This window comes from Vigna unguiculata, chromosome 10 (assembly GCF_037176805.1).
Source record: "Vigna unguiculata cultivar grain cowpea cultivar isolate G323 ecotype 2 chromosome 10, ASM3717680v1, whole genome shotgun sequence".
In the NCBI taxonomy this organism is placed as follows: Eukaryota; Viridiplantae; Streptophyta; class Magnoliopsida; order Fabales; family Fabaceae; genus Vigna; species Vigna unguiculata.
The window spans coordinates 1,082,173-1,098,494 of NC_140801.1; the positions used below are offsets into that span (position 1 = coordinate 1,082,173).

The 16,322-nt window shown below is 27.6% G+C and overlaps 1 protein-coding gene across 1 annotated transcript; it reads left to right on the forward strand.

Annotated features, from left to right (window-relative positions):
- Positions 1–12,311: 12,311 nt before the first annotated feature.
- On the forward strand, positions 12,312–15,237 carry LOC114165695 (patatin-like protein 3). Its single transcript, XM_085667875.1, has 7 exons — positions 12,312–12,537; positions 13,010–13,191; positions 13,552–13,717; positions 13,811–13,957; positions 14,088–14,339; positions 14,463–14,632; positions 14,890–15,237. The coding sequence occupies exons 1-7, from the start codon at positions 12,361–12,363 to the stop codon at positions 14,978–14,980; spliced, it is 1,185 nt and encodes a 394-aa protein (XP_085524001.1). The 5' UTR covers positions 12,312–12,360; the 3' UTR covers positions 14,981–15,237.
- The last annotated feature ends 1,085 nt before the right edge of the window (positions 15,238–16,322 follow it).

Genomic DNA, 16,322 nt, shown 5'->3' on the forward strand with positions numbered 1-16,322 from the left:
TAAAAATTATTTTAACGAAACAAAAATTTTTCATATGAAACAAAAGTTAAGAATCAAAAAAAATAAAAAAGATAATTTTTTTGTATTACCTACTCAATAAAATATTTATATCATTGAACGTTTGAAATTTAAAATCAGATGAAAATAAATAAAAATATTAAAAAGAAGTAAAAATATTTAAATATGAGATATAAAATTATTTTAATGACTATAATTAACAATATATTATTTGAACACAACTATATAAAAATTATAATCTTAAAAATATGAATAGATTTTATAAATATAAATAATATATATATATATATATATAAATTAATATAAGAACAAATTAAGATAATTCTCACAAATTTATTTATCATATGCCGATGATACTATGTAAAATAATTATTATATTTTATGTGTTACCTAGTTGACGCTATGCAACTTAGCATCCCCATTTCACCGACACTACTTGTTTTACTTCCACGAAATGATCGTCGGCCCGTTTTCCAACACTCGTATAAATCTACTCTTTCCTCAATTTTAGCTTTTACCTTCTACCATTCACATTTCACCGACCTATTCTTTAATTACTTTTTCATTTGATTATTTTTTAAACTTAATTATTGTAAATGAAAATTAATATAGAAAAATTATAAAAATTATTAATATTTAATTTAATAATTATAATTATAACAATAATTATAATTTTATTATTTTTTATTATCATAGAAAAGTAAATATAATATTTTTATTAGTTTATATGAAAATTTTGAGATTATTTTTTTGGTTTCTTCATTCAAAAATATCAAGTTGATCTTTCTTTTGTCTCAATTTGATCTCGATTTTTTATAAAATGATGCAATTTTATCATTTTTGTTAAATTTTTTGAATATTATTGTTTTATCAAAATTGAAATTTAGAAGAAGGATGATTTGATTTATTGATGTAATTGACATAATCCTAGTATTAATTTTAATGTTTTTTCATTTAAAAAAATTTAACAAAAAATATCAAAGTACATCAATTTTTAAAAAATCGAAATCAACTTAAAAAATTTAAAAACACTAGAGAAACAACTTAACATTTTTGGACGAAAAAATATATCAAAAGAGTAATTTAATCAATATTATAACATCCCAAAATATTAATGGAAGATCGGCACCGACAAAGAAAATAGTAAACAAAGACAAAGTTTTGAAAGTTAGTGGCTTCTTTGGAGTCCAACTATATTGTCCTTCTTCTCAGTGTGAAAGCTCCATTTCTCATATTGGAATTTTCTTTTCCTAAGATAGATTAATCATCTATATGAGTTTTTCATATAAAAGATCTCATACAATTTCAAAGTTAAGATTTTTTACAGGTCTTTTTTTTTATATATATATACCATTCATTTTTTTTTTTACTTAATATAAAAATTTTAAACTTATATTTAAATTTGTTAAATGCTCATAGGTGAAAAAAGGTAATAAAGTTGTAAAGATTTGATTTATAATTTTGTAAATGGGTATGAACACCTTAAATGCTTTTGTTAAGGTGTGGTGAAGGACAGAGAAGTGTAGTGGATGTAGTTGTTCTACCCGTGGTTGCACCTAACGAGTTTGTGTCTCTTTATACAGGTGTACCCTATACCTAGACAACATGAGCTGGTTGCTTTCAATTCTCATTAAATTCTTTTGTCTGTTTTAAAACATGTATATATAGTTTCTTATGTATAGGAGATAATTAAAAAATTTAATTTAATTACAATTATCATAGGAAAGTTAATAATTATATCCCTTAGTACAGTTATATTTAAAACTAATTTTGGAAAAAAAATGTACTAAACTGAAATATTTTCTATTTTCACTACTAAAAGTTATTGTATTACATGAGATTTTTCTTACAAATTTGTTAAAAGAATTTGCAGAAAAAGACTTTTTCCTACTATTTTTTCTGAAAATATTAATTAACAGGTAATTTTTTTCGTGGGCAATTATTTCCTACAAAATTATAAAATTTGTAAAAATTTTTCGCAAAATTTGTAAGTATTTTCTACAAAATTTGTTTCGAAAAGTGTTTTATATAAAATATTTTTCAAAAGAATTGGCAACAATTTCCTGCAATTTTTTTTTCATAACAAAATTTGTAAGTATTTTCTAAAAAAAATTAAAACAAAATTGAAAAAAATATAAGTTTTTTTAATAGTATTTATATATTAATATAGACATAACAGGAGCAAAAAATATGAAATAGTGACAATTTATTATGATAAGGTAGTATATAAGGTTTAATTAAGTTTAATTTTTTTTTATTTAAATTTTAGTATTTTTAATTAATTCTTTTCAGATTTATTGGGTATTTAAAAATTTTATATTTTCATTTAAGTTTTTGATATTCCTCGGATGATGCGAATGTTATTTTATTATGTTGACTACAAGAAAATTTTATATTAATTATCAATTTTATTGACTAAAAGTTGTTAGTCACAATAATGATCAATTTAAATATTAATTTATAAAATAAAAATATTTGGTTGTTAAAATAGTCACTTTTATAAATAAAAAATAGCTACCTAGATTTTTTGTTACAAAGAAATTAATTTTTAAATTAGTCTCTATTTAATTAATGACTAATTTAATGACAAATTATAATTTTTTATATCTAAATTCATCACTAAAATTAATTTTTAATGAGCTAGCCATTTTCTTATAGAGCTTATTTTGTGTTTTTGTCTTCCCATGTTATAAAACGTGAAATATGATAGTTAGTATAAACAATATTAAAACATAAAATTACTATAAAATGATATTAAAACAATAAATTACCTTTATTTTTTTCATTGAAGTTTTGGATAATAAATAATCTTCGTTGACACCTACATCAAAGATGGTTATAATGATATTTAACATGTTTTTACTAATAATAAAAATTACTTATGGATAACATTATTTTATTTTACCAACCAAACATATCGCAGTTTGTAAATTCAAAATGGGTAAAATAACAATCATTTAATCTTAGTAACCAGAATAGATTTGTTTCTGTAAAAATTAGGTCAGGATTTAACGGACACATTAATTTGTTTCTTTTACATTTCATATCACATTTTAAACTCTACATGTGGTTTATATAAGATGACATTTACAATATTAAGAAGAAAAATGAATTAAGTTAATTAGCTTTTTTAGTTCACGAAGAGAATTCATCGATGTTTTAAAATTTTAATTTTTTATTAATAAAACATAAATATATCAAATAATAAAATATTCATGTAATAACAATTATATTTAACATACACTTATTTAAAATAAGACAATTAAATCGTCTCGATTATTACATAAAATAAAAATAAAGAAATTGTAATTTAACACCTTTACGTACTAATATATGTATGTCCCGATAGAGTCATGATATATTTATTATGTTGCCTCAGATCTCGATAAATAAAAATAGATAATTTGATAAATTAAAAGAAACTTATCGAATATTAAAATATTATTTAATAAACAAAAACGAGATAATTTATAAATCTGATCTATCTAATAATATTCTTTTAAATTCATTTTATTTGAATTGACATTTTTTCTATCATAATTATTGTGAAAAAAAAAAGTTTTCTATAATAAGTCTAAATCAATTTATTCACAAAAATGTATGTATAGTTCAAACGTAAAATGAACCACACACATTAAATTGGGTCAAATTCTAACTGTTCAAATGTCAAAAGGGTTATTTATGTTGGTTTATGCTTATCCCATTTTTGATCTATCAAATTTGAGTCGAGTTGGATCAGACATCAGAAAACGGGTTATTAAATTGAACTCGTCTTGTCATTGGACAAGTCAGGGGCCTCACGGGCTGACTTGCCATTTCTTCATTTCCGATCACTTTATTCTTCTACATTATCATTGACCTTCATTTACTCCATCACTAGATGCAAGAAATCCACTATCTTCATCTCTACAAATTATAAGTGTTCCCTTCCAAATGGAGAAGATCTCCAATAAACCTTAGTATTCAATAGGCCAAGGAATCGGGCGAGAATTCAAGTCAGAAAACACGTCTCCACGAAGCTGAGATCATGGCAAGACTCTAGAAAGATGTCACCACAAAGCCAAGTTCATTGCAAGAATCCAGAAAGATGTCTCCACAAAGCCGAGTTCATTATAGGAATCCAGAAAGATGTCTCCATATAACCAAGGTCATTGCAAAAATCCAGAAGGATGTCTCCACAAAGCCAGGGTCATTGCAAGAAACCAAAAGGATGTCTTCCTAGGACCGACGCCACTGAGGATAGCTGGTTGATGGTTCAGGATTTACGAGGATGTCACCTTAGGACCAGTCTCTCTGTAAGAAGCTAAGATTGAGGAGATGGTGCACGTGAAGATAGATCTTAGATTATATAAAGTGATTATTTTTGTTAAGAAAATATTTAAAAGAAGATACATTAGTTATTATTTAGGGAAATATTCTAGTTGTTATTTAAGGGAATATTTCAGATTATCTCTAAGGCTATTATTATGCATTAACTGATTATGTATATCTACAATATTTGTAACCGATTTACCTTCTATAAATAAGAATGTTACTCCCATGGTCAGGGGACAATTTATTTTGACCTAAGTGAGTCATTAACTAAGGTTAAAATACTTCTTTCTTTTTGTTTTCGGTTGAAGGTTATTTTACACCTTTTTTGACCGGAACAATAAGATTTATGCATCAATAGGTGAACATCTTCTTCAACTTTATAGTAAGAACCTAACTTACTATGCAAAAACCCCAACCCACAAAATCATCACAACCAGCAAAAACACCAATCTGCAAAATCCCAACCCACAAAATCATCACAACCATATCAAGAAACCCAATCACTACTAGATGAAAAAAACCAAATCATAACCAAATCGAAAAACCCCAATCGAGAAATCCCCAAACCCCACATGAGAAACCACAATCACAATCACTGTGTAGAGAACAAAAAACAAAATCATAGACTTTGTCGATGTTCCTCTCAGCTCAAACAAACGTGTGGATCTTCCTCCTTCCAGATCTAGTCACATAAACAACAGGCGAGTCACCAACGCGCCGCCGATGACCTTGTGCCTTCTTGGGACCAAGAGCCTTTCCAACACGATGAAGGTGTGATGGTTTGAAACGTGATAATGGAATGAGGTTTATTTGTTTATGTGAGTGTTTGTTTTTTCTATTTGGTGCACGATGAATATGTTGGATGTAGAGATGATAAAACTGTAATAGATGGAGAAGAAGATGAGATGAGAATGAGAGATTGTGGATAGTCTTGAGTGAACAAGAAAATGGAGAAAATGATGGAAGAGATGAATAGAGATGATGATTGAGGAAGTAAAGTTTTAGATAAAACATGTTTTGGGTTAGCTTGTAAAAACTCACCTACTGGCCTGTCAGGTTGCCAACTTTGTCGGGTCGGAATGTAATGAGTTTGCAGGTTGAATCACCACAATTTTAAATGTTTTAGTGGATTGTTTAGATATAGGCTTAATTAGTCGGATGGTCCCCACTTTGGTGGAAGTGTGCCAATTTGGTCATCGCTTTCAAAACGTTTCAATTGCATCACAACTTTCGAAAAAGTGTCTCAATTAGGTCATTTAAAAAAATACTAATGTTGTTAACGACGTGCCACATATCAATTTGTGGTTCTTTAATTTTTTTTTTTGAAAAAACAAATTTTGCCACATGTTAGGTCCTTGGTGTGAACTGTCCGTGCCATGTGGCAAGACAATGACATGTGTCAATGTCTCTACCAAGTATCATTGTCTTGCTTTCAATTTAGTTTTCACATATGTCCTTATGTTTCGATTTAGTCTTCACATATGTTTTTTTATTTCAATTTAATCCCATTTTTTTAAATATTGTTTCTCTCTTAAATTTGAGACCAAATTTATTATTTGTAAAAATGTTATATTGATATTTTTTATTGAAAATGTCTTACAAAATTAAGTGTTGATATTATATTAAATTTAGTGGTAAAAATCAAGATTAATAAAACATAGGTTAACAATTAAGAAAAATATAATATGTTAAAACGTCATTTTCAATAAACAATATCAGTAAAACATTTATCTAAATAATAAATTTGGTCTCAAATTTAAGAGAGATATAATATTGCACTATTTTGAAAAGAAAAAAAATTGGGATTAAATTGAATAAAAAAAGCATATGTCGGAACTAAATTGAATCAAGGAGACATATGTGGAAAGTAAATTGAAATCAAGATAATGAAACTTGGCATGACACTCACACATGACACTATCTTGCCACTTGGCACTGATAGTGCCACATGATTAGAGCCTTGACGCGTGACAAAAAATATTTTCAAAAAAAATTAAAAAACCTTAGATTGACACATGGCACACCATTAGTATTTTTTGTTTGAAAATGACCTAATTGAGACAATTTTTCAGATGTTGGGACGCAATTGAAACATTTTTAGAAGCAGGGACCAAATTGACACATATGCACCAAAATGGAGATCATCTGACTAATTAAGCCTATGTCCAAACAATCCATTAAAACATTTAAATTGTGCGTTACCTTTACTCCCCTAACTTGAAATCCCCTATAGTGATAAAGAGGCCACTGGGAAAAGTGAAGTTTTTTGTGTATGAGGAGTAAGGAAGGAAGCAGAGAATGTGATAGTCATGGAATATGTGTCATTATATAATATGATACCAGAGTAAAAATGGAGCATATATGGATAGGAGAAAATGGAATATCAAAGTACAAACAACATTGTTCAATCAAGTCCAATAAAAGAACATCATGGACTTAATGCGCAAACCAAATACAACATTATATCATATTAACTCAAAGTGCAATCAATCATAGAAGAACAATCTTGATCCTATAAGGTAAATGTATGGTTACTCCCCCTAGAAACAAGACCCTAAGACCTATAATCACTTTTTCATCATAGATTTTCAAATATTGTAATGTAAAAAGTGTTGGTGAGAGATGATTTATCAAAGCATCATGTAACCAACTTAGCAAAAGATTAGTTGATATGGAACTTGACATAATTGATTATCAAAGAGCAAAACATAAGCACAACAATGTAGACAAAGCAGAATTTCAATCGATTATCAAAATAATTGAAAATCTTGATTGTTTTAATCTATTATATAATCGATTAAAACAAAGAGATGTTGAGATTAAATTGATTTTAAAGAGGATTTTACTTGGCTTTACATAACATCTAGACTCACCAAGCTTCTAGTATACTCTAGCAACTATTCTATCAACCAAACATGACTTAACACTAACTATCACAAACTTGTACCAATCTTTGCTTTGGACATATTAAAAACATCAACTTTATCTTCTTTGACATATTAACATTCACCACATTCATCATCTTCATCCACACTAATATTTTCCATTCACACACATTTATCTACATTAATTTCTTTTCCCCATTTTCTTCATTCATATTATTCTCCTCTTCTCCTTCATTCACATTCTTCTCCCTATTTCCTTTTTTCATATTCATTTCTTCCATCGATATTCATCTCCCTTGTACAATTTGTTTTTTAATTTACTGCCATTAGCGTCTTGGTCAACAATAAATTAAATAAATTTTAAAATAAAAGATACATTAGCGTTAGTTTGGTTACGTTAAATTACTTTAACAAAATAATAGTTTAAAAATTATTGATGACTTAGCATCGCTAGTTAAAGTAGACCTTAAAGACCGACACTAATAAATTAACATCCATAATTTTAAAGTCAAATGTGATACAATACGAATTCAACATTAATAATTATTTAGTGTAACTTTTGCCGGTTAATGTTGGCTTTTGATGGATACTAAAAACACTTTTTCTCGAATGTACGTTGCACTATATTAGTGACGAAACTTGGACAAAATATTCAAGAATGTCAAATTAGAATTTTTAAAATTTTTTAAGTTTAATCGACATAAATGTATTTTTTTCATCTTCATCTCGAGTCTTCCTCTTAAAAAAAGTTATTCTTTTACTTTTTATTATAATTTTTTTAATATAAATTTATTACTTCTCACCTTAGAGAAAGATAAATTTATCACTATCTAATGCTACACATTAAACAAATTTATCACATACAAAAGGAAAATCCTTAAAAAAGGGTAAAAATAAATTTATTCAAAAGAATAAATTGATCAGTTAAAAATATTCCTTAATTCATCAATTTTACCATAGTTTAATTTTATTTTGAAAGGGAAAAGAGATTGAAGATGAAAATTGAAAAAGAAAGAAAGAGAAAAGAGATGGAGGTCCAGAAGAGAAAAAAAAAAGAAAATGAACTATACATGAGATTTTAAGAAAAATTTTAAAATTTTAATATAAATAATATATAAATATAATTATAAAACATATAAAAAAATGAAATTAAAAAGTTTTGGGGTACAACAACTCTTCTAAGTCATCAAGAAGGTCTGCCTGTGTCTACTGCCCTCATACATCAATAAATATTATTCATTTTATGGATACCACATGTTAAAACAGATCTGTCTAATACTCTTAACCACAAGTGGATCTGTGTTGATTAATGAGTTTCTCACTTGTTTAATGTGAATCTTGAAGGAGTCTTTAAGGTTTAAAACTTAGTTAATCAAACACACAGTTCAGGGTTAATGGACTGTTTTAAAACAAACAAGAAGGATTAAAAGAGAGAAGAGGAATCAAAACACACAATTTATACTGGTTCGATTCAAGGCGAATCTACATCCAGTCTTCTCCTAAGTAATAAACTTAGGAGGATTCCACTAAACACAAAGGTTCCAAGAATTACAAGCACACCTATGTAATTCTAACCCCAAAACCCAAGAACTTGATTCAACAATCAAGAACTTCCCCTAGGAGCAATGTATCCACACAATTGCACCTAGATCCACACTTCAACCACTGAAGCTACTGTAATCAAAGATACAGAAAACAAAACAAGAAACGAAAACACCTAAGTTGTGCAGATTTGACTTGATGCTCCTTGAATCAAGCAAGATCCATCATGGTAGAGTCAACCATCAAACATTCTTGGATCTGTGCTTGGGTAATTGCAGAATCTTCTGAAGCTCTTGTGTCTATCAGATGGTTCTTTTTCAGATGCAGACTGCGTGATCTCTCTCAAAAAACCAGACCCAAAACAGATTACAAAACAGCTTTTATACTAAGGTTTTTGCTGTCACTAATTCAATTAGCCATTTACCTAATCGATTATCGTGAGTATATTTTCACTTACTTAGTACAATACTCACAGCTAATCCATTAGTCAAGGCGCTAAACATATACAGAGTTACATAGCAAGCCTGAAATACAATTGATAAAGAGAATCTAGTTTCCTAATGCATATCCTAACTGGACCAAGCTATGTTTTATCCTAGATCAGTAGACATCATCAAAATTGTTCTTCGTTTATGGAAGAAAGGCTCCCCCTGCCAACACCACAATATATAAATTATTCATTTTATGAATTCTTTTATGTAAGTAAAGGGGTTAGGATAGTTTTATTGATACATAATAACAAAGGAAACATTGACTTTTCAATATGTAAAGTATGGCCAGTTTATTGAATCAACAAGATTAACATTAACTATAATTGTTTGAATGAAAGAATGATTTTTGAGGGATATCTTTGATGAAACATCATTAAATGTAAGGATAAATTTAGAGACTTTTTTCACTTAGTTCTTGTTTTTCTGTCTAGAGTGAGCTTTTTAAATATTATGTGGCAACTCATCTGGATATCCATAACTATTCATAATTTATAATTCTCATTTCTCCAAATAATAAAGAATTTCATAATTAAATGGTTAATATAAAAATAAGTTTTTAAAGTTCTATGTGATTTTATCAGCAAAAATATATAAAGGCTTAATAATACATTTGGTCCCTATTTTTACTATATTTGTTTAATTTGGTTTTCATTTTTGTTTTGCATTTAATTATGTTCTCATTTTCTTCAAATTTTGATCAATTTGGTTATTTTTAAAATTTTTAGTGGTGAAATTATTATATTTAATTATTAATTGAATATAATTCTTAGATTCAATTGTTAAATAAAATAAAATTATTTACAATATTATTAAATATAATTATTAAATATTTTAAAAATATTTTTATTGCATTTTAGATACTAAACTATAAAATGTTTAATATTTAAATGTTAATTTTATATATATTAATTTACTTTCCTAAAATATTTGTAATATTTTTAAATATCATTTTTCAAAGTATTAATATTTTTTAATATAAATATTAGAAGAAAATATTTAATAATTATATTCTAATAATATTTTAAATAATTGTATTTTATTTAAAAATTAAATCTAAGAATTATATTCAATTTATAATTAAATTTAAGAATTTATAATTGAATTTTAAAAATAATTAATAAAAATATCAAATTTAGAAAAAATATTAGTACAATTTTTATAAAAGATATTAAATTTGTTGTCAATTTGAAAGAGACAAAATTGATTCATTTTAACCAAAATTGGAACGAAAATGAACAAAAATAACGAATATAGGAACTAATTTGAAAAAAAAAAACAACGTATATAAAGACTAAATTGAACAGAAAAAAAAAAACAACCATTAACTGACACGGGACACTAACATTGACACATGGCACAATTATGACTTGACACGTGAACATTTTTTTTTTAAATAAAAAAAAAACAAAAAAAAACTTGGAGCTGACAAGTGACATAACATGTACTATTGGAAAACGTTAATTATTTAAATATCATTAATAAAATTGACCAAATTAACTAAAATTTGACTAAAACAAAAATATATTGAACGTAAATAAAAAATGAGAACCAAATTAAACAAATAAAAAAAATAAAGACTAAATATATTTAAGCCTATATTAACTATACTTACAAGATACTTTGAGGGTGTCTTAATTCAGACAAAAAATAATCAAAACTTAAATACCAACCCAGAGAGTCAAACCCTTCCCATTTAGACACTGGTGTATTTTCTGTACTATGAAAGGACCATCTCACACGTGACACACGTGACACACATAACAAATTATCGAAAGAGAGTTTCTATTTAAAACAATCATACAAATCTATACAACATGTAACCATTATGAGATACCTGCATTTACCTTATGGTTACAACAATCTCTGAACACACCTTTATTTTAGAACCTATGTGATAAAAGTACCCAAAAGTTTAAATTTCATACATCTCTTGCATTAAAAAATCATAATAAAATTCATATATCTCGTGTAGGATATTAGAAGAACCTATCATTATAAAATCAGGGATAATAAATATATTACTAAATAATACTTAAATAATGAAACCCTAATACGTCTAATGACTATAAAAATACTTTTAAAATTGATGACTTTAACTTTTCATAATAATTAACAATGATTAACTAAGAGTATGATTTTAACTTTAAAATTACTCACATGTTTAGAAAAGAAAGCAAGTGTGCGAACAAATTGACCAACATAGTATTGATTTATGTGTGGAGTTCGTTTGACATTCCAGTTTATTCTTAGCTTGTTCTTGTGATTATTTTTTAGAAACAGGTTTGGTATATTTAAATTTGCTTATGGTTGTTTGTTTCGTAATTACACGGGCCTTGACTTAAACCCTTCCACATTGTACTTCTTTTTCCCTTTTTTTTTGTTATTTAACCATACGCTAGAAGTTCTACATTAATAAAAGATAAGGTGATTTCATCTTAAATGTCAATTTTATAAAATTGAATTAAATTTAAAATTTATTTTTTGTCATAATATCACAGTCATGAGTTAAAGTGTATTTTAAAAAAAAATTATTGTTTATTAAATTTATTGTTCTACCCACTATCACACGTTATCGAATTATTCATTAATGTTTTTTCACACTTAAGTGTATATCCCTCAATATGAGCGAAATGTGTTGAAAGTCTCACATCAACTAAAAATAAAACCAATTTACCGTATATAAGTGTGTGCAAATATTATCTTATATGTCAATTTTATATGATTGAGTTAGGATTAAAGTCTAATTCTTAACTATCTCTTGAGCTAGATGCTTAAAGATTACAATTTAAAAGAAAGAAAAAAATGTAAGAGTCGTCCTATTTTACATAAATTATTTTAAAAGTCATAAATTATCTTAGAAGTTCATAATATATACTAACTCTTGAATTACACAATTATACTTTTTAAATGGTCCTAATAAATTACTCACGAACATCACGCAAATAAACACCATTATAACAAAAAAATAAATTGAGACTATTTTTATAATTTTTATACTTGCATGATGGCAAAAAAGCCTCTATAAATAGCCTTCACATTAGAGAGGAATCCTCAAGTTCTTCATTCTCCATTTCACACCCTTCTTCAATTCTCTCTTGAACACTTTGATAATGTCTCCATTGCTCTTGTTTACTCTGGTGTTTTGCAGCCAAGTCATGGCTGCATTGAACACACCATTGCCACCTCCAAGCTATGGAGATCAAGTTTCCATTCTGAGCATAGATGGTGGTGGCATCAGAGGAATTATTCCTGCCACTGTTCTTATTCACTTGGACAACGCTCTTAAGGTCTAATTTCTATTATATTAATTCCAATGTGTGTGGATTCCAAGTTTTTATTTAAGCTTTAAGAATTTGTATGTGTGTGAATTAATTTTTTTTAAAGCTATATAGAATATATATATATATATATATATATATATATATATATAATTAGTTCATTTTCCCCAAGAAACAACATATAAAGAGGAAATGGAAGTGTTTACACACATTATATATATACTTTACATAAGTTGTTATCTCATTACAAACTCTTGTAATAATGTTTTTTGGAAAGGTTAGTGCTCTCCTTGGAGTGTTTAACACAGGCTCTACATAATTTTTCTTCAGAAAGGAAAACTACGTGTATGAAATTAATAACTCGTATATAATTTGAATTCATGTTATTCCCTGCATTTTAGTTTGGTTAAATATATTGTAGAACTAAAAACCGTACTTGAATACATTAATTGTAACATTTGAGATTGTGTTTGAGTTGCAGGCGAAGGATCCAACATCATCGTTGGCAGATTATTTTGATGTGATATCAGGAACAAGCACTGGAGGACTCATGAGTCTTATGTTATCAGCTCCGAGCTCACCTGGTTCCAATACTCCTCTCTTCACTCCATCGGAAGTCGTAAACTTCTACAAGACATATGGCCCTGATATATTTAAACTTAGGTATGAATGAACCTCATCAAAATTGAGTTAACGTTGTCATAACAAATCTTTGACACATGTTATATCATCATAATTAATTTCTAAACTTAGAACCCGTTATCGGACCAGATCGGCATGAAAAAGAGATGTATTGAAAGTTTTACATCGATTATAAACGAGACTAATTCCGAGTATATATATACAGATGCGAACCTCATCTTATACATATCATTTTTGAGGGGTTGAAATAGATTCCAGGTTCACTTTTTGACAAGAAAAATATGTAATTGGGTAAAATTTAATAAAAATGGTTTAGTTATTACCTTTGCCTTAATCAGTTTGCTAAAAGGTGTGGGTTCTTGTGTTGCAAAACCATGGCAGACCTATCTGGGATCTTATAAAATGTCCCAAGTATGATGGAAAGTTCTTAGCGAACAAAGCCAGAGAGTTATTGAAAGAGACACGACTGAATCAAACGTTGACGAACGTGGTAATACCATCTTTCGATGAGCAGAAGATCTACCCAGTTATATTCTCCAGCTTCAAGGTTAGCATATGCTACTCATTCTTCATATTATCTTCTCATATTTCGACCAATAACCTTTTTCTTAAGGCTGAGTGTTGAATACTGTTTGTGCAGGCGAAGACACAAACTTACTTGAATGCGAAGCTCTCTGATATAGGTCTTGCCACTTCGGCTGCACCAACTTTTCTACCATCCCACGAATTTGAGAATGGTGGTGTCAAATTTGATTTGATTGATGGAGCTATGTCTGCTAACAATCCAGTAAATATTCATCACTAACTCAAACTATATATATAAATACTTTTGTTTAGGTAGTAGTAAGATTTGAACCTAGTTAAAACTAGTGATTCTTTTAGAAGAAATATCTGAAGAGTTTGATTGAATACTTTAGGCCCTGGTTGCTGTGAGTGAAGTGTTTCAACACAGTGGGGAAAAGGAAGTATTGTTGCTGTCATTAGGAACTGGAATACCAAAAGCAAAGGAGAAGTTAGGTAACATCTTCGATATTGGGTGCCAAGCTTTATGGCTACCTGGGCACATTGAAGTTATCAGTGAAGTTGCATTCAGCACAGACATGACTCATTACTACCTTGCAACAATCTTCCCTGGCCTCGTTCCTCCCAAAAACTATCTTCGAATTGAGGTATATGCATACTTAGGTTTTTCTGAATAATGTTTTCAATCTACTTATTGTAGAAGAAAACAAAACAAAAAAATGAATTTGACAACTAATGTAAAATGATTGATGTTGTCTTTGTAATTGCAGGAGTATAATCTGGATCCATCCATGGCAGAAATTGATAATGCTGATGAAAAGAACATGGATAACCTTGAAAAGGTGGGAAAGGGCCTGTTGACCCAAAAAGTGAAGAGGATAAATCTGAGTTCATATAAACCATATGAACTAGACCAAACAAATGCTCAAGCTCTTGACAGGTACTTATACTAACTTTCTCAACATTGTTTTCACTATCTATGTTTAAAATTAGTAGCTGAAAGGTTTAGATGATTTTTTTTTATTGAATTATAATGTTAAAAGGCCTTTATAATAGTTATTTTAAAAGCTATATATGTATATATACACAGAATTGTTTCTGATTTTGAAAAGTGATACAGAATTGTGAATACTATAATATGTTATTAGTTGATTATATATATTGAATGCTAATTTTGGGAGGATGTTTGTTTTGAAGGTTGGCTGAGAAATTATATGCAGAGAGACAGTTGCGTCTGAAAAGGAAATCTATGGAGGAAGGAGGAAGACCTTTCATTGAAACTATTTAAGTTCCTTCTGATGGAATAAGAGTATCTTGAGCATTATAAATAAATGTCATGTGTATGACATTATATTATGTTTGTTGTAATATATGTATGTGTGTTTTATGTTGGAATAAGGTTGATGCTTTGGGGTTCTATGCAACTCCCAATTGCAGGAACCATGGATGATGTAATAAGGTTGAATGCTTTTGAGTTCTATGTATAACTTAATTGCTTACGACCATCTATTATAGAAAGTGATCCCTTGTTTGGTGTTTTTCTTTTGTACTGTTTTAAGATCTCTCTGCTTCAACTTATTTGTTAATGTTTATGTTATTAAGCAGTCACAAATGATTGGAAGTAAAATTTATTTTGCTGATAAAAAAAAAACTTCATTCTCCACCTCTCCTCTTCGATATCTTCATCATCATACTGGCTTTGCTTTAGGAAAATAAAAATGTGTTTCTTTTGTTTAAGCCTTAGATGAAATTTTGATCACTTATAACAATAAGTGAATATTGCATAAGTTTCAAGAAATTCTATTCAATGGTTTTCTAGAAGTAGATGCTTAGTCCTTCACTTCACATCCTATAGTTAGCATTGAGGAATATCCATAATAAAAATAATTTTATTTTTGACAACTCGTGACTCTGTATATATAAAGACGTACACATAGATTTTAATATCTTTTGATGTATTATTATTTTTCTCTGAAAAATATGTTTTTGTCCAATTCTAAACTTCTGAATTGCTTGATTTCACAGATCTGTAATAGTAGAGTTCTTTTTTTTTTTTTGACAATTTTTTATATGAATTAAGATAACCTAATTATTTCATTTAATTATATTTATTTTTACTGATTAAAAACTCTTTTTATGACAAGGTTTCGTCTTATTTTTGTATACATATATACAAAAAAAATAAAAATATAATGGGAGGATTAGGCTAAAGTCCATATAATATATACCAGTTAGAAAAATTTATATTCTGGTAAGTCGAATCTATTTCTAAAAATATTAGAGTCAATTTTAATGTTGGCAAGACTTTCTCTTACTTCACTCTAAATGTGAGAAAAATTGTAAAAATAATTCTTCTAATTTTGATTACTAATATAATTTTTTTTTTCACAATCTTACTCATAATTTCTAAATCCCTCTTAATATCACATTAGAAATTATCCACTAATTTTAGCCATCATTATTATTCATTTACTTTGATTTTATTGATATAAAGACACAAACTGTCTGTTTTTAAGGTTTTTTTTAATAATTAATTTTCCATAAACCTAATTTTTTTACAATTCTATCCATGATGCAATCATTGTTTTTTATAATACATAAATAAAGCCAATTTTTCTACACAATCTTCT

Bases quoted from the DNA above. Each gene is read 5' to 3' on its own strand.
- LOC114165695 (XM_085667875.1), top strand. From the start codon at position 12,361: ATGTCTCCATTGCTCTTGTTTACTCTGGTGTTTTGCAGCCAAGTCATG. The intron at 13,718-13,810 runs GTTAGCATATGC...CTGTTTGTGCAG, and splicing joins TTATATTCTCCAGCTTCAAG to GCGAAGACACAAACTTACTT. The intron at 14,340-14,462 runs GTATATGCATAC...TTGTAATTGCAG, and splicing joins AAAACTATCTTCGAATTGAG to GAGTATAATCTGGATCCATC.